This window comes from Nicotiana tomentosiformis, chromosome 6 (assembly GCF_000390325.3).
Source record: "Nicotiana tomentosiformis chromosome 6, ASM39032v3, whole genome shotgun sequence".
NCBI classification, from domain to species: domain Eukaryota; kingdom Viridiplantae; phylum Streptophyta; class Magnoliopsida; order Solanales; family Solanaceae; genus Nicotiana; species Nicotiana tomentosiformis.
Genome location: NC_090817.1, coordinates 68,865,272 through 68,885,028, shown reverse-complemented (window position 1 = coordinate 68,885,028; position 19,757 = coordinate 68,865,272). Strand labels below are relative to the sequence as shown.

Below are 19,757 nucleotides of genomic sequence, written 5' to 3'. Positions count from 1 at the left end.
AGGTATGTTGGCTAAACTTCTATCTTAGAATCGAATTCCATAATGTTCCCGTAAGTTTCAAGTATGGTTGGCTCAAGTTCCTAATTCCTATGTTCCCGGTTATCCCTTATAAACTTGACTATTCCGAATGAACCTTATGTCAAAATATATATATTCAAAGTATGGGTTGCGTATTAAAATGTTATGGCTTTGAGTCGTGTTTCAAATAAAAGCTAGTATGCCAAATTGTGTGAGAAAAACTTGATATGCCTAAGACTCTTAATGGCTCATATGTGTACCTAAAGTCTTGATTGGAAATGTCTTGTTGTTGATAATATATAAAGATGCTCGAAGTGAAAGAAGTGAGTTGGTGATATAAAGTGTGGCCACCGCTCCAAGAATGAAAATTATACTTGTGGCTAGTGGTGCTAATGAAATGAGATGATGTGAGAAAGATTATGAAATAAATTTTGATTCAATATGTACTTAAGTGATGCCCATATGTGTTTTTTTAACTAATGTTATGCTTTGTAAGTATTTTCGATGTGTTTTGCGTTCTTACATATTCGTGAGTGGAAATTGTGTATTACCCTTTTTTGGGAAAAGTATTTCAAGAATAAATGGTGTGCTACTTGTTTATGATTTTAACTTGCGCTTCGATTGCCAATCATTTTACTCCATTTTTTGGAAAGAAATCTATTGTGTTTAAAGTCTTCATTTCTAATGAACTTAAAGTTTTGATTTTCGCAATATTATATATGATGATATTTATGATGATGATACATGAGAGGAAAGAAATGAAAGTGTGGAATATGAAATACGGCCACCGTGCCATGAATAAAGAATCTTGTGAATGGCCAAAAGAGCCAAGAAAATATTGTTGTTGTGATTGGTTGAAAATACTAGTGCAAATTTATACAATATGAAAGATGATGATGTAAATATATTTTTTCTTCTGTTTCCCTTGTGTGCGAACCAAAAATATTTTTGGGAGTATCATTAGCAAACGAGGAAGGGTGGGTCATAAGGCCCATATCCGAAACTACACGTGTCGGTGTAGGGGTGGATTGTGATTATTCCCCTTATTTGGGATGTGATAGATAAGTTGATATTATTCCCCTTAATTGGGATAAAACTGATAATAGTTGTGAATTGGAAAAGTCAACCCACACGGCATATGTGGGAAGGTGGCCTAGCTGATCGGGTGGAGATTGGATGCCATGTTGCACAAATGGTGGCGCTACTCTTAGTAACACTTTCTTTCGCACCACATGTAAAACCACATTGTTCGTGGGGAGATGGCCTAGCCGATCGGGTGTGATCGGACTCCGTGTTAAAAACACGATGGTATATCGGTGCTAATGATCACCCAACCAAATGTATATATTAATTTCGTATTTTGAAAATTTATGTTTTAACTAGACATTTGGATATGGTTGATTGTGACTTGTTGTTTCTATGATTTTCCCTTTTCTTATCTGGGCATTCTATTTTGAAAGAGGGTATTTAGCTTTACATACTAGTACTATTCCATATGTACTAAGGTCCCTTTTTGCCGGGGGCGCTGCATCTTCAATGGATGCAGGTAGTTCATCAGCGGGCAACTTTGGTCCTCGTTAGCAGTTACTCCCTATTTAGCAGGTTTTGGTGAGCCCTACTCTATTCCGGGCCTGATATCATTTGATGTTGTACTTTATATAAAATTTTGAGGTATATCCGGGGCCTTGTTGCCGGCACTTCCATACTACTCTTATGTTGTACTTAGAGGCTCCGTAGACAGGTTGTGGGTGGTGTTTGATGTGGGGAATTGAACTAGAAATATTGGTATTTGGTAAACATGTTTTTCATTATATCTATACATTTGTAATATTTTTGAAAATAATGAACGAAGATGCTAATGGAAATGAAATAGGAGTTGTTAATGAATTCTTTTCAGTGTTTGATTAATGGAGTACACGGTTAACCGAAAAAACCAAACTATGCTATATAGAATAATAAAAATTATTAATATGTTCTGAAAACTACATCTTATGAGCTGGAACTCATGGACTCCGGAAAGCCCAATTTGGATCCCTAATCAACTGGAAACAGTGAGAACTGAGAGAACAAAGCTTCAATTTTTAAGTTGAGTGTCAAAATATTAATTGTCGCTGTTATTCTTTAAAACAATGTATAAGAGCAAAGCTTTAAAAGCTGAAATGTCTCTGCCCAGATGTTCACTGAAGTATCAAGCGGACGAATTAGAAAAATATTTCTCCATCTAAGCTTTCCCATTGTTGTTAGTCAACTTGCAGACTTACCACAATTGGAGATTTCTTGTGCTTTTCCATTCCCAACAGTCATGTATTGTTGCTTATTCAAATACATTAAGTTATGCGCGCACACACATATATATACACGATCCCCACGTTTTAAATTTTATAATGTAGTAAACATGTTACTGTAGAATTTTGTAAAGCATCAGTAGAAAAAAAAGAAGCCAAATATGGCAGCCCATAACCGACCGAACAAAAACCGAAAACCAACCGAACCGTAGTTTCAACACCGAACTAACCGAAGTTATATTGGTTCGGTTGTCGGTACACCAAGCCAATAACTGAACACTGAGCAAACCGAACCGAACTTCTTACAAACCGCACCACATCGATCGATGCCCACATTTGAAGGAGTTTAGGTATTCAATAGGTATTATCCCAAGTTCAAGTGTCTTAATAAAATAATAATTGGACAAGTTTAAGAGGCGTCATATGTATTTGGCCTTTTTTTTCCCCGAATAGGAAGTGAATACAAAATCAAAATTGGAACTTAAGTGATTAACATTAAAAGGTGTTATGAAATGATAAATATTTTTTCTTTTTAATTTGATATTTGCAATCAAACTACGAGAATAAAATTTCTTTAAGGAAGTAGCATTTATGCCCTTCATAATTGGATATTCTTAGAACCAATTAGGAGTAATCAGATCAGTAACTTTCGATTAATATCACTAAAGGAAAATAATTAAAAGAGTGACATGTGGTTTGATTTGGTAAGAAATGGTATTAAATTAAAATAAAATCAACATATTTTGTTTTAGTGAATAATATACAACAAAAGAAATCAAATCAAACCAAACAAAGCCGTCAATATTTATAATATTGAGATAAGCCAATCAAAAAATATGATGTGAGATATTATTTATTTTAAATTAAACTATATGATTTTTCCAAAAGACCTCACTGCATTAAGCTAGCGTTTGGACATAGATTTAGTTGAAACTTAAAAAAAGAGTTTTTGAAGTTGTGTTAAAAAATAATTTTTGGAACCCCACTTGTGGGATTTCACAGGATTTGTTGTTGTCGTTGTTGAAGTTGTATTTTGACATGCATTTTTATTTAAAAAAAAGTTAAAGTTTTATGAGTGGAAGAAGATAATTTTTGGGAACTTGAAAAAAAATCAAACTTTTTTCAAAAATTGATCATATTCATGCACAAACAATATTTTCAATTTTTATTTTTGAACTTTTTTTAGCTAAAATCTATGGCCAAACGGGAGTTAAAGAATACTCTATATCTCATACTTACATTTTTAATTACCAATGTGGGACTGTATTTATACAATCAACATATAACATTTCATACTATTCTATTTTGTATATTTATTTTCTAGAAATCTTTGGTAATATCTTTGGCATCTGATTTTGCTGGGTAACCTTGAAATAAAAAAGTTCACAGCTTGTTTGGACCTCGTTAAGGGATCTCATTTATTGATGAGGGAATATTTCGGTTTGTTCATTTATTCTGTCCAGCTATCAAGTCAAAACATTGAAATAAAGCTATTGGCCAACTACATATTGAAATGTAACTACACTGTTTCCTCTAAATGAGAAAAACAAGAACCAATGATTGACAAAAAATAAACTTGAAATACACATCCTATGCGACCAAGAAAATTCCAAAAAGATCAATTAAAAATGAAACCGAATAAACATATTTAACATTTAATTTTATTTGATATTATTGATTTACCAAACTTCAAATTAACCTTTGCAACAGTAGAGCAGCGAAATGAAATAGTGTAGGGACAGATTCGTCATTTTAGAAACAAACAACCCTGGGTTTAAAAGGAGTGAGTCTAATTAATGCAACCTCTCTTTGCTTTTTGTTATCTACACATTTGATTTTCTCTCTCTACAAATCACACTCCCCTATCACTCTCTTTCTCTCTCTACGAACATATTGTGCCGTTTCTCTCTCTCTCTTCGTGTTTTAGGGCACCGTGGTGTTTGGTATCCCGGCGGCGGTTTTGAGGTATATGATTTTACTGTTTATGTGTTAGTTTAGCTTTTACGGTTTTTTGTTAGATCTAGCTGGGTTTATTTTACTGTGGTTTTTTTTGATCTAGGGGTTTCGCCTTGCACTGATAGTTTGATTGTTCTTGTTTTCGTTGAGTTCAGTTAATTATCAGATCTAAATGACAGTATGAGTTTCTTTGTTTTTCTCATATATGTTGTATGTGCCTCGAAATATAGGTTTTTAGAAGGTTATTTGTTTTGTGGTTTATTTTAACTCTTTTCTTTTTGTGTTTTTTTCCTTCCAAAAGTGTGAAGTTATGAGTGCAGTGTTGAGCTGTTTATCACTTTTATGTTCTTTTTGATATGTTAGTTTTATTGACTGCTGTAAGGAAGTGAAATTTTGATTTCCGTTCGTGTATCATCCTGTTAGCTCTATTTTAATTGTTTGATGACTAGTTATTAAGTGATTTCTAAACTATATGATTTTTTTAAATCATTATCGGGTTCCTCTTTGTTATACTGCATATGAGACTCTTAAGGTGTGTTGCTGTAGTCCTGTGGAGGGTAAGGCTGTGAGAATATGTCCTTTATATCTTCTACACTTGCGTTTAAGCATAAATGATTATATCGGGAACTAAACTGCCCATTGCTATATTTTGATTAATGAGGTTTTGTTCTTTGTTAAATTATAAACCTATATTTTTAATAACATTTGTCTTGTTATCTTTGTATATCAAGATTTATTGTTGTGTTCTATTTGTTTCCATGTTCCGAGCAATCTGGATGGAATGAAATTATCTTTTGGGTTTGGAAGTGGAAAATGTTTCTATAAATACTTGGCTCTGAAAGAAACAAAAAAAAGTCTATCCGCTTTTTAATCACAAAACAACCCAGTCGAAAATAGTGTTCCCTATTCTCTCTTGTCGTCTTGTTTGAATTATGAATTCAATTAAGGTTGTACTTGTAGGAGTGAATAGTTTTATTCTGCCTTGTTTGTGGTCTTGAGAAATGGAAATTGTATGAGCTTTTACCCTTTTGTTGCCCGCTAATGCATTCTCTTTCATCATCAAAGAATATGTCTAAAACTTTGGTAATGTTTTTCTGTGAATCATAGATGAATCTAGTGAAACCTTTTATTTAGGAGCTTGTTGCTGCATAAGATTATACAGTGGATCTTTTTGTTGCTGTTTGCAATAAAAGTGGCTTGCTTGAACGCATGCTCATAGATGTTTAGTTTGTGATTTATGGGGTTCAGCACATAAATGTTTAGTTTGTGATTTATGAGGTTCTGGATCTGGAGCCTATAAGTTGTCCTTAGGGCTCGTAGATTGGTATCAGATACATGCAGCACATAAATGTTTAGTTTGTGATTTATGAGGTTCTGGATCTGGAGCCTATAAGTTGTCCTTAGGGCTCGTAGATTGGTATCAGATACATGCAGCAGATAAGCTTTTTGATGAGTATTATTAATTGTGTCGAGGAAAATGCTGTTGATCTCTTGAACATTTTTTAAGTGATAATCGTCCTTGGGTTGTTGTAGTTATTACCATGGTGCGGAAGAAGAGAACTGATGTTCCTGGTGGTGCTGAGAGTTTTGAGTCCCATGAAACTGGAGGGGGGCGAGGTGGTGCCCAACGCCCATCACAGCAGCAGCAACATCAGCATCAGCATCAGCAAGGTGGAGGAAGAGGCTGGGCACCTCAGCATGGAGGACATGGTGGCCGTGGTGGTGGGGGAGCTCCACGTGGTGGAATGGGCCCTCAACAGTCCTATGGTGGACCTCCTGAATACTACCAACAGGGCAGGGGAACTCAGCAGTATCAACGAGGTGGAGGACAACCCCAGCGCCGTGGTGGCATGGGTGGCCGTGGGGCACCTTCTGGCCCTCCTAGGTCACCAGTACCCGAGCTGCACCAAGCAACCCAGACTCCGCATCAGCCTGTACCATATGGAAGACCATCAGAAACATACTCAGAGGCTGGTTCCTCGTCTCAGCCACCTGAACCAACGACACAACAAGTGACTCAGCAATTCCAGCAACTTGTTGTGCTGCCAGAAGCAGCTGCAACCCAAGCAATACAACCAGCATCGAGCAAGTCGATGAGGTTTCCACTCCGGCCAGGAAAGGGTAGTACTGGTATTAGATGCATAGTTAAGGCCAATCACTTCTTTGCTGAGTTACCCGACAAAGATCTGCACCAGTATGATGTGAGTGCTCAAGCATTGCTAAGTGTTCTAGTTATGATCTTCCTTTATATTATCTACTGAGGGTCTATCTTGATAATTGCTTGTTATCTTTTCTCATGGCTTTCAGGTTTCAATTACTCCTGAGGTCTCCTCTCGGGGTGTCAACCGGGCTGTCATGGAGCAGCTGGTGAAGCTTTATAGAGAATCCCATCTTGGGAAGAGGCTTCCAGCCTATGACGGAAGAAAAAGTCTATACACTGCAGGGCCCCTCCCTTTTGTTCAAAAAGATTTTAAAATCACTCTAATTGATGATGATGATGGACCTGGTGGTGCTAGGTGTGTCCCTATGGTTTTGAGAAATCAGATTCAATTTTAGCAATATTTAATATATCCTTTTTCTTATTTGTAGTTGCAGGAGGGAAAGAGAGTTTAAAGTTGTGATCAAGCTGGCGGCTCGTGCTGATCTTCATCACTTAGGGATGTTCTTACAAGGGAGACAGGCTGATGCACCGCAAGAAGCACTTCAGGTGCTGGATATTGTGCTGCGCGAGTTGCCTACGTCTAGGTATGGTTCTTGAACTGATATAATATCTGTTCGTCACAAATATTGATTCCTTTTCGAATTATTTATTTATCTTTTCCCCTTTATCATGGTTGACTGCAGGTATTGTCCTGTGGGCCGTTCTTTCTATTCCCCTCATTTAGGACGAAGACAACCACTGGGTGAAGGTTTAGAGAGCTGGCGTGGCTTCTATCAAAGTATTCGTCCTACACAGATGGGATTATCCCTGAATATTGGTCAGCACAATTTTCATGACTTTGTTAAATCTTGGTTTTTGTAGCTTGATTCAGTAGAACTAGTAACTGATTGCCAGTCAAGCTCAGTACTTTTACCATAATGCTTGTCTGTACTGAGTACACATTTCTCATCATTGTGCACTTTTATATATTGGTGGAACAGATATGTCTTCCACGGCTTTCATTGAGCCACTGCCGATTATTGACTTTGTGAGCCAGCTTCTGAATCGGGATATCTCTTCTAGACCACTGTCTGATGCTGACCGCGTGAAGGTTGGCTTTGACATTTGACAATCTTATTCATGATTGTGTCATAATCTATCTGAATTTCTTACTGTTGCCAGCGATTGACTTGATACTTGGATTCTTCAAATATTAGGGTCATTTACATTTTTTCTTTCAGGTTGTTTGGCTACTTTTGTTTTAACTTCATTGAACTGCAGATAAAGAAGGCCCTGAGAGGTGTAAAGGTGGAGGTTACTCATCGTGGGAATATGCGGAGGAAGTATCGCATTTCCGGCTTGACGTCTCAAGCAACAAGAGAGTTGACGTATGTATTTGGCTTAATATAATTATGATATTACTTTTTCCTCTGTTTATATCTAGTCTTGACCATAAACTTTTTACATTTGGATTATATATAGGTGTAATTGGTGGTGTGCCTTCTGAGCTTTTAATTTTCTGTTGTCTATATGCGGGATTTTCTCATCGTGCTAATCCTTGTCTTTTATTTGTTTTGGGCAGTTTTCCTGTCGATGAAAGGGGTACGATGAAAGCTGTTGTGGAATATTTTCGGGAAACCTATGGTTTTGTCATTCGACATACCCAGTTGCCTTGTCTTCAAGTTGGAAATACGCAGAGGCCAAATTACTTGCCAATGGAAGTAGGTGCCTTTCTCATTGGTAACTAGTCTTTTTCTAAGTATCTTGTGTATTTTATGTGCTTACATATCTTGAGTCCAGGTATGTAAGATTGTGGAGGGGCAGAGATACTCAAAGCGCTTGAATGAGAGGCAGATAACAGCACTTCTAAAAGTGACCTGCCAGCGTCCTCAAGAGAGAGAACATGATATTCTTCAGGTTGGATCTTGCTTCTGAAACTGTTTCTATTACTCTTATCCTAATAATGAGGGTTGTAGCCTATGTGTAATCTGTATGATTTATGTCCCTCGTTTGTTAGTAGCTTTATGTGAACCTTGACGTAGCTATCTTTCTTTGTTAAGTTTTATTGCCTTGTTCCATGTACCAGTTATGGTATTTTTTGAGAAGGATGCACGCATTATGGTATTTGTTTGTCAATGATGCCTCGGTAAAGGTTTTTCTATGATGAGGAGGAATGCAATGACAGTATGGTAATTAATTTCCAAGATTTTTTCCCGTGGTCGTTGGCGAATGCAGAATTTTTCACAAGCGGTGTCACATTTAAATAAATTAACACATAAATAAAAATGTTGTAGGAAGATCATATAAATTGAAGGAATTTAAATGCATTAATGTAATTGTCATTATGCTCAGAAAGAAAGACAAAGATGGGAATAATTTTCAAAAAAAGAAAGCAAAAGAAGGATAAAAAACTAAACCTTTGTCACAAGTAAGTAAAGATGACACTACTTAGCAAGATTGGTAGTATATTGCAGAGGGGTGTCCAGTCCAGAAGTATTTAAATTAATTTGGTAAAAGGAAAAATAAGGCCAAATTTACAGCAGGGAAGAATCGATCCTGTAACCTCCTAGATAAAACATAGCATCTTCCCCCTTGCACCAGACAAATTTTGTTTGTCAAGTGGTGTCATCCATTAATATTAGAATGTTTTTAATGTTCATATCATATATATATATATAATTAAATTTTTCGACGAAGCGGTCTTCATCCAATATAAATCTGCCCCTGCCCGTGGTTTTTAGTTAATAAATGTAGACAAATTTTGCGAAGGGAATGGCAATGAGTGACCAAGGATATTCATATTTGTTTTTATGAGTGTTAAGAAATGTGGTGTATTTGGTGAAAGGGCTGAATTTAGTTAGTAGAGTGTTCATTTTGATACAATTGCTGGTTCATAATTGTACATGTAGTTGTGCATCATAGCAGAACACTTTCAAGTTGTCGTGGACAAAATGTTTACAATGAGATTTTTATGACTAAGCTTAGGCCTTAGTGGAAACACTCTGACTGGATAAATTGTTGTTGTCTGTGCGTCTTGTACACCAGATACTCCCTGGTAGTCAAGGTGTTCACTGATTGCTTTAGTATTTTTCTCAAGCAAAACTTTTCCACCTTACTCTTCCTGCATGTTTTTCAGGATAAATTCAGACCTTTTTGCCATGTTATCTGTATTTACAATCTAATACTTTCTTTTCTTAGACTGTTCATCACAATGCTTATGCTGATGACCCATATGCGAAGGAGTTTGGTATTAAGATCAGTGAGAAGCTTGCTCAAGTTGAGGCTCGCGTTTTGCCTGCACCTTGGGTAAGTTGAAGCTTTCTCTAGTTTGTTTGGTGTGATCATGTGATTGAGGGTGATGGTATAACTAATCCTTCTCGATTTAGATATTCTTGCTGCAGATCATGCTTTGGTGAATTAAGTTTATTGTAGAATTGTGAAATTATGTTAATTGTTTCTGCAGCTTAAATACCATGATACAGGTCGAGAGAAAGACTGTCTGCCACAAGTGGGCCAGTGGAATATGATGAATAAGGTAACTGAAATTAGCATAATCGAGATTCCTGTAGTCAGTTTGACTGTCATTTCCATGCAGATAAATGCCATTGATTAATCGTGTGTGCTCTTACAAGATTTGCCTGGTTTTGTCACTGAACGCTAATCTTTAGGTCTTCACTTAAGTATAGTTTAGCTGGTCTTGCCTTGTTGGTACTTGTTTATGCTACATGTAGCTTATGACAGAATACCTAACCTAAAGGAACTTCCAGTTTGTTTGTTTTGTGCTTTCTTTTTTGATCTTGTAAATATCCTAGAGCAATACAACTCATCATTATGTTGGTGGTCAAAAAGTAGTTTGGCTACTTTTTGTTACTAATTCAAGACCATGCATTTAATATTGTCCCCTTAGCTGATGAGAGATAGAATCCATTTTTCTGATTCCAGTGGTTCGGTCATCTGATTTACCATGGACGTCGATCCATCTACTTTAGCTGCACTTTAGGATGATATAGCCTTAAAAGTGAATAGCGGGGTTCAAACAAGGAAAAACCTATGTTGCTAGCTTGGCTCCCAAAGACATTGAAATGGCGTAGTAATCAATGAAACAGTCAGTGGGTTGCCATGTCTATTGTCTACTCTGTTTGGATTTTCGGACAGTGTTGGATGATTTAATTATTTACTCTTCGCTTTATTATTGTTGACAGAAAATGGTTAATGGAGGAACAGTGAACAATTGGATCTGTGTGAACTTTTCTCGCAATGTGCAAGACACAGTTGCACGTGGATTTTGTTCCGAGCTTGCACAAATGTGCATGATATCCGGAATGGTAATTCAGAAATTCCAGTTTCTCCCCTTTTCTCCCTGTATCTATTTGATGGTCCTGACATATAACAGTTTAAGATACTATTGTCTTTGTAGAACTTCAATCCCAATCCTGTTCTACCACCAGTGAGCGCTCGCCCTGATCAAGTTGAGAGAGTCTTAAAAACTCGATTTCATGATGCTATGACAAATTTGCAGCCGCATGGGAGAGAGCTAGATCTTTTGATTGTGATATTACCAGACAATAACGGCTCTCTTTATGGTACAAACCTCGAATGGTGAAAATTCATATGGTGCTTTTGCAAGCTCCTGGAATATGCTACAACTGAAATTTTTGCTTCTTTTCCTAGGTGATCTAAAACGGATTTGTGAAACTGAACTTGGAATTGTCTCGCAATGCTGCTTGACAAAACATGTATTTAAGATGAGCAAGCAGTATTTAGCCAATGTATCCCTGAAGATAAATGTGAAGGTTGGAGGAAGAAATACTGTGCTGGTTGATGCGCTCTCTAGACGAATTCCCCTTGTCAGCGACCGCCCAACTATCATTTTTGGTGCAGATGTCACCCATCCTCACCCTGGGGAGGATTCTAGCCCGTCAATTGCTGCGGTAATTGCTGTAGACTTCATTCTTTTGGTTTCATTAATCCCCACTCCCTTCATCTATATATCTGAAGCAAAGAAGTGCTAACTTTTCATATCTTTCAGGTGGTTGCTTCTCAAGATTGGCCTGAGATTACAAAGTATGCTGGTTTGGTTTCTGCTCAAGCGCATAGGCAAGAGCTTATACAAGATCTGTACAAGACTTGGCAAGATCCAGTTAGAGGACCTGTGACTGGTGGCATGATAAAGTATTCTGCCTTTTTCTTTCCTTATTTTCAAAGAACATGTCTTGATTTTCAAGTTTCAAGCTAATGGACTTAATTTTGCTTCTGATTGATGGTCTATCTCATTTATAACTCAGGGAATTGCTTATTTCCTTCCGTCGAGCAACTGGACAGAAGCCTCAGAGAATTATATTCTACAGGTATTGTTGAATAATGCTTCTATACCTGCATTATAGAAATTTCTGGTCCTTTTTTGTCTGAAATGAATTATCCTTTTCCCTTCAGAGACGGTGTTAGTGAAGGACAATTTTATCAAGTTCTTCTTTTTGAACTTGATGCAATCCGCAAGGTATTTTCCTTTCTGTTATACCTTACTCTGCCTGTTTATTATAAACTCTGGATTTCTCTCTATTTTTTGGACCATGAAGATAGGTAGAAAACAAGCTTGCCCTTTTTTATTTGTTAGAATGTATGAACTGACTTAAACCCAATTCAGGCATGTGCATCTTTAGAACCCAACTATCAGCCCCCAGTTACATTTGTTGTGGTCCAGAAACGTCATCATACAAGGTTGTTTGCCAATAACCACCGCGACAGAAATGCAGTTGATCGGAGTGGGAACATTTTGCCTGGTGAGTATTAGTCTCTGTATCTCTAGTGATTCTATACTAGCTTAGCTGCAAATGGATTCTAAATCCTTTTTATAATGTAATTGTGAAGGTACCGTTGTAGATTCAAAGATATGCCACCCTACTGAATTTGATTTCTATCTCTGTAGCCATGCCGGCATACAGGTAATATTGGTCTTCTATAAACATATGATAGTCATGTACTAAGGACTCTGTTGTAAGTTACTTGATTTTGTGATACTGCAGGGTACTAGCCGCCCAGCTCATTATCATGTTCTGTGGGATGAGAACAATTTTACTGCTGACGCCCTGCAGTCTTTGACCAACAATCTCTGCTATACGTAAGTTTACTTTTGAGCTGCCATAGTTAAATTTTTCAGCATTTTAATTCTGGTGGCTTAATTGTTACTCATTAATTTCAGATATGCTAGGTGTACTCGTTCCGTCTCCATTGGTATGTTCACTGCACTTGTTAGTGGCTTTTCTTCAGCATCTATTTTTATTTCCCAGTCTCAACAGCCCTACCCCCTTGTCCTTTTTTTGTTTGGAATTTCTCTACGTATAGCCTGTTCATCGTAGCATGTTACCAACTTAAGTTCATTGATGCTGTTTGCAGTTCCACCAGCATATTATGCACATTTGGCAGCTTTCCGTGCTCGGTTTTACATGGAGCCAGAGACATCTGACAGTGGATCAGTCACAAGCGCAGCTGCTTCAAACAGAGGAGGTGTAGGAGCTATGGGAAGGAGCACGCGAGCACCAGGTGCTGGTGCTGCTGTAAGGCCCCTTCCTGCTCTCAAGGAGAATGTCAAGAGGGTTATGTTTTATTGTTAGAGAAGTTCCTCGCTAAACCGGCTATATGATGTGGATATTGGTTGACTTGCTAGGAGTCATGATTGCCACTAAAATGGCAAGATGTTTTTCTTTTGAAAACTACAACTTTTATTTATCACACCTTGGCTTGGCTTTACCTTGATGTGTGTGATATCTGGCTATTGTTTTGAAGTCTTGCACATATTTGATTTTGAAACTAACTTTTTTGTAGTCTTTCCCAGTCAATAGTGCTGCCTCTATTATCAGATAGCATTAATAGGCTGAGATGGAGGTTAGATCCCAAGAGTAGCTGCCTTTTAGACGGTGTGATCTAATCGTGTGTTTGACTCTATTATGATACCTTCATCTGCTGCATTAAAAAATCGACAAGTGCGGTGAATTTTCTACACTTGTTTATATGAGGAAATATCAACTGGAATGCTTTAGTATTATTGTGTTTGCACCAGATTAAGCATTATTATGTTGGGATGGGTATTGGTCTCGTCTTGACATGAAGTTGAAACTGTCGTGCAGAATTGGTAAAGATATCTGAACATGTAGTCCAAAATATTGTTTCCTCAAGTGCCGTTTTAGATGATGCACAATAGCATGTCCTTGAGGAGATGGTGTACTTTAGTGCGTGAAACTAAGAAATGCGAGAACAGATCCTTAGCGAAGTCTCGAGTCATCTAATAAGAAAATTTGAAGCTTAGAGTTGAGAGGGAATGACGACGGACACCAAGATATGACACCAATAAAAAAATAGGGATTCTTTTGCTTTTATTTATCAATCTTTTTTCCATTCATAATCTACACTGGCAAAAAGGAGTGTTCTTTATCTTCAGTTCTCCCTATTTGTTGCCATGATCAAATACTAGCTTGTTCGCGTGTGTTTTCCTTCTCCATTCCTATAAGAGCATTGTACCATTTAGGTGTAAAATGCACCAACTTTGAGCCATCTTATTCTTTCACTTGTTCTAAAACTTCAAAATCTCAATGGCTCCAAAAGTAGAATGAGCCCAAAGCACTCCCAAAAGTAGGATGAAATAAAAGGAAAATCATCCTAGTAACAATGACAAATATATATATTTTTTTACGAGCTCAAGTGCTTAATAAATTTTCACCCTAATGGTTAAATGACTTCAACTTTGACAAGTGCTAGAGAGACTACCTGGTCTATAATTTGAGAGGTTTTACGCATTTGTTTGGTCTGTCAGGTGGGTTGCTTTCTCGCCAGTCCCAAGACTCATTGGAGGTGTCACAAATTAAGATGATAATAATGACGACAACAACGACCATAATAATTTGATAATACAAATATCATCAACATTACTACGGTTTTGTGTTAGTGATAACAATGATGGTAAGAGCAATAATGATAAGAACGCCAATAACTTTCTTTTGATAAGTTCACAGCAATAATAATAACAATCACTTCTCGGTGCCCAACCTCCAAAATTTCAAAAACTTAATTATACAAATCACCATCCCATGCAATCTCTGTATTGAGTGCAGAAACAGGGGAGGTGAAACAACAGAAATATATACTGGAGCTCACAGTAGATCTCAAGTGTTAGAAGAATATATACTATGTGGGATCATTTGGGTTTTCGCAGTTGTTGCATGTTTTCTTTGGCTTTGAATTTTGATTCACAAAACACTAATATTTTCTGATGCACAGCCTGATATAGTATTTATGGATTGAAGACTGGAAATTGGGAATGGGTTGCTCAATTATTGACAAACATGACAAGACACTTAAGCTTCCGAAGCAAACACTTACCCAAATATCTTTCTTTTACCCACCTCAGAAAATGAAAATCAACCAAAACATCCCTGAAATCAGCATGGTAATGGGAGCACCACATAAGTTGAAATAGTGATGGAAGAATATTCACCGAAAACACAGAGATGAGGTTCGAACACACTTGGGGGCATTGACTGCATTGATGAACATCCGAGCACACAAGGTGCTCACTCGCCTGTTGATAGAATTTTGGGATCCGGCTAAGGCGATGTTCAAATTTGCCGACTGTGATCTGGTACCGACATTGGAAGAAGTCACAAGTTTCACGGAGCTGCCGTTCAACGAAAAAAAGTCAATATTGCCATTTACTATGCTCGGATACCAGTTTTTGGATGCCTTAGGCCTTGCCAACAACAGAAGCCTCAGAAGTATAAAGGACGGATGGGTGAGCCTCGACAAGATGTTTGACAGGTTTGGGCGTCGTGAAAGTTACAAATGGTATTCAAAGGAGTTTCAATGTGACCAGGAAACATGGGAGAGTTTCAGGCCTATCACTTTCGCGATGGCACTGTTGGGATTATTGGTCTTCCCGTAGCGAAGGGGCCGTATCAATATCAACCTGCTACCAGTGGTCCTGGCAACCTTCCGCGGCAATCTTCAAGCAACTTTGGTGCCGAAGGTGTTAGCTGAGATGCTGAGAGCTTTGTACACATGTGCACGAGGGTATGCTTTCTTTAAGGGTTGTAACTTGCTACTTCATATTTGGGCCACTGGACATTTTTTCTAGTGAGAGACCACTATCGACTACTTTGTGGGTGTCAGCAGTATGATCCGCAACCACAATGAAAGAATGAGACACTGGATCTCCCCACATGGACAAGAAGAATGGAGAGAAACATTGACCAATCTGACAGGAGAATGGATCAACTGGAAACTTTCTTGGTTAGGTGGAAGGGCAATCTTGAGGGCTCCTCAGAAATACTTCATTGAGTTGATCAGACTGGAAGGCATTCAACCATACTCACCCCTGGGGGTCCTTAGATAATTCAGGATGATCCAAGATGTGCCTCTATGGACAAGGACAACACTATACGAGGATGAGTACAATGGCCATATCCCAATTCCCAGGATAAGAAGACTGCAAGAAGAGTGAAATGACATGGTAATAATGCCTATGAGTCAAAACTCATGGTGTACTCCCGAGTATTATGTCTGAATTAACGAAGAAGAAGAACTGCCCCGACCAAGCAGAGAGGGTATAGCCTGGTTAGAAGGCGTAGTGGTTACTTTGCAGATTTACCATAAGATCCTGCCGCATTACCTGGTGACCACTTCAATGCACCGTCAAGTGATCCCGGGATTCATTAACCATATGTTTCCACCAGCTGAAGATGATGATCGGGTAGTGGCGTGCATCGAGATAGAGTCTAGCACACAACAAGAATAAGATCCGAAGGAGGAGTTTGAGGAAGACCCGAAGGAGGATCCGGAAGAGGAGCCAGAAGAAGAGAAGGACACGGGAAATGACTCAGGGGATGGTTACTAAAGTTGGTTGATTTTCCCTCTTTCCTACTTTGTACCTTTATCCCTAGTTTTCTCTTTTACTTTCCAAAAAAGGCAAGTTATCCAAGCCCATGCAGTTCTAGAAACAATGATGTAACCTTTGTTCCCACTTGTATCAGTCAAAATATCAATAAAAATAAATTTTTTCCGATCTAAATATGTCAAGTCTAAATGTCTGTCAAATATTCACGAATTAGGCCTACCTCCAGCAATGAGAGGTCCCTGCGAATTCTAGGGACACGCTAGCTGTAATGCACGAATTATATGCTCTCTGTGATTTCCTACTCATATAAATGAAGAAGTTGACTCCTTCTCCTTTTCTTTTCTTTCTTCTTATTTTTCTTTTGCTTTATTATTACCCCAAAAAGAAAAGAAAGTTGGTTTGTGTCGATCAAAAATGGCGGAACCACCATAAAATCTAAGGTCAAAGGGAAAGATGTCAGCCACAGAAGACCCAACTGAACATGCTCTGGTCATAGCCGATATCCCGAGGCGATCAGGGAAAACATACAACACTTGGAATGATGAACACGTGCCCAGGATGGCCCAGGAAATTGAGTCCTTAAGGGAGGAGGTGCAGCATATCAGAGAACTGGCGCACCTGGACGTGACAACACTTCCTCAGCCACCTAGATTCCCTTCTTTGGATTCGCTTCCAGATCACTTTCCCTCCATATCTGTCACGACCCAATTTTCCCTCCGTGTGACATCGTGACGGCACCTAGTCTCTACAACTAGGTAAGCCTAAAATTTTTGCGGAATAATGAAATAAAAATATAAATTTAACCAACTATTCAAAAATACACAACAAATACCAAAACCTAGAACATCGTGAATCACAAACTACAGAAGGAAAAATCTATTGTCTCTATACATCAGAATCTAACAAGGAAAAATACAGAATATAATGGACATGAGAAAGAGTAGAAGGGGACTCCGAGGTCTGCGGACGCGACAGATATACCTTGAAGTTTCCAAAGCTGTCCCGACTCACTGATAGTGCGACTGATAAGGTGCACCTGGATCTGCACACAAAAAACATGTGCAGAGAGTAGCATGAGTACACCACAATCAGTACCCAGTAAGTGCCAAGCCTAACCTCGGTCGAGTAGTGACGAGGTCAGGTCAAGGTCCTATAGGTAAATATGTAATAAAAAAATATAGAGTGTAATACCGCAATAAAATAAAGGCTAAAATTTAACAAAAATGAAATCATAGAAGGTAACAGCTTAGTACACAGAAACACAACAGGGGATCTCCCGAGATACTGTCTCGTAGTCCCAAACGTAAATGTGCAGGAGGATCTCCCGAAATACCGTTCCGTAGTACCAAAGTAAATATGCAAGACAGGGGGATTTCCTGGAATACCGTTCCGTAGTCCCAAAGTCAATATGCAGTACAGGGGGATCTCCCGGAATACCATTCCGTAGTCCCAAAGTAAATATGCAGCGCGAGTGATAGAAATACAACTATATCATGAAATTCTTACAATTTAGACTAAGTACCAGTCAGGGAAGAAGCAGAAAATTCACTAAGCATGTTGCACATAATTCACATAAACAATTAAGACACGTAGACATGTTGTATTAGACTAAACATGATAGCTACACATATTGGAATAACTCAATTAAAATGGTATAACTCAAAATAACAGGAAAAAACATGTTGCTGCTCAGTAAGAAAATTGGGTTTTACCATAACTATCCCGTGTACGTACTCGTCACCTCACGCACACGACGCTCACATATCACAATAGTTCCAAATCTTAAGGGGATTTCCTCCACACAAAGCTAGACAAGCCACTTACCTCGAACCAAGCTCAATCATCGGTCACAATGCCCTTCCCATGAATATCCGGCTCCAATTGGCCCAAATCTAGACAAAAGAAATTACATATCATAAATACAACAATAATACTCATCTAATTAACGAAATCAATATTTTAACAAAAATTCCAAAATTAACTCAAAATTTGCCTATGGGGTCCACGTCTCGGAATCGGGTAAAAGTCATAAAATATGAAATCCCGTTCACTCACGAGTCTAACTATATCAAATTTACTAAAATCCGACACCAAATGGTCCTCAAAATCCACAATTCAAACTCCCAAATCCCTAGCCTCCAACTTCCAATTTCCACCTTAAATACACACTAACTAGGTGGAAAAATACATGGGGAAGCATGATTACTGATAAAAAATAAGCACAAGGGACTTACCTCAAGAATTCCCTCGAAATTTCTCTCAAATATCGCCCTAAACCGAGTTGCAAAGTCCAAAAATGACAAAAATAGTGAAGCCCTTCGATTTTAACCACTGCCCAGGTATTTCTGCACCTGCGGAGCCTGGGCTCGCACCTGCGGGTGCGCTTGTGCGAAAAAATGCGCGCATCTGCGCAAATCACTTACCCACTCTGCCTTCACACCTGCGATGAAAGGGCCGCATCTGTGCATGCGCGCATGCGGAATTCCCTTCCGCTTCTGCAGACCTTGCGCACCTGCGAAGACCCCCAACACATCTGCGGGCATCGCAGATGCGGAAATCACCTTGCACATGCGACCCCTGGCACTCCTCCATTTTCCCGCTTCTGCGCCAATTTGCTCGCACCTGCAGGCTCGCACCTGCGGGCAGCCTTGAGCAGGTGGGATTACAGCAGAACCAACAAAAGCACCAGATTTTCCTAAGTCCAATTTCATTCCGTTAAGCATCCGAAACACACACGAGGCCCCCGAGACTCGACCAAACCTACCAACCAATCCTATAACACCATACGAACTTAGTTGAGCCTTCAAACCACATCGAACAACACCAAAAATCATGAATTAAGCACAGATTCAAGCCTAAGAACTTAGAATTTTCCAAATTCTACAAACGATGCCGAACCACGTCAAATCTAGTCCGAATTACCTCAAATTTTACACACAGGTCACAAATGACACTACGAACCTACAACCACTTTCGTAAATCCATTCCGAGCTCAATATCAAAATTTCCACAATCTGCCGAAATCGCCAAAAATCTAACTTTCGCCAATTCAAGCCTAAATCTACTACCGACCTCCAAAACATATTCCGGATGCGATCCTAAGCTCAAAATCACACAACGGAGCTAACAGAGTCGACGGAATTCCATTCCGGATCCGTCTTCACACAGTTTCGACTACGGTCCAAATTCTATGACTTAAGCTCTCATTTAGGGACTATGTGTCCCAAAACACTCCGAAACTCAAAACCAATCATCCTGGCAAGTCACAATAGCAGAAATAGATATGGGGAAAGCCGTTAAAAGGGGTTCGGGGCTCTAACTCTCAAAACGACCGGCCGGGTCGTTACATCCACCCCTTCTTAAAACAATCGTTCGTCCTCGAACGAGTATAGAGACATACCTGAAGTGGTGAAAAGATGAGGATAATGGCTGCGCATATCCTGCTCGGTCTCCCAAGTTTCCTCCTCGACCGGTT

General features: G+C 38.7%; 1 protein-coding gene across 8 annotated transcripts; it reads left to right on the top strand.

The window, feature by feature from the left end:
- Positions 1-4,107: 4,107 nt before the first annotated feature.
- LOC104100677 (protein argonaute 1) lies at positions 4,108-13,218 on the top strand. 8 transcript variants are annotated; one of them, XM_009607957.4, is made up of 22 exons: positions 4,108-4,268; positions 5,793-6,460; positions 6,567-6,775; positions 6,855-7,004; positions 7,104-7,237; positions 7,401-7,510; positions 7,681-7,787; positions 7,982-8,120; positions 8,200-8,316; positions 9,598-9,705; positions 9,863-9,934; positions 10,602-10,724; positions 10,817-10,982; positions 11,071-11,330; positions 11,429-11,571; positions 11,685-11,747; positions 11,833-11,896; positions 12,044-12,179; positions 12,268-12,341; positions 12,423-12,517; positions 12,599-12,630; positions 12,793-13,218. In XM_009607957.4, exons 2-22 carry the CDS (start codon positions 5,801-5,803, stop codon positions 13,008-13,010), a joined length of 3,180 nt encoding a protein of 1,059 aa, XP_009606252.1. In that variant the 5' UTR covers positions 4,108-4,268; positions 5,793-5,800; the 3' UTR covers positions 13,011-13,218. The 8 variants fall into 8 exon arrangements, with proteins under 8 accessions (XP_009606252.1, XP_009606253.1, XP_018627778.1 ...); XM_009607958.4 differs by having other exon boundaries at positions 6,849-7,004; positions 11,429-11,496; XM_018772262.3 differs by having other exon boundaries at positions 6,849-7,004; positions 12,802-13,218.
- The last annotated feature ends 6,539 nt before the right edge of the window (positions 13,219-19,757 follow it).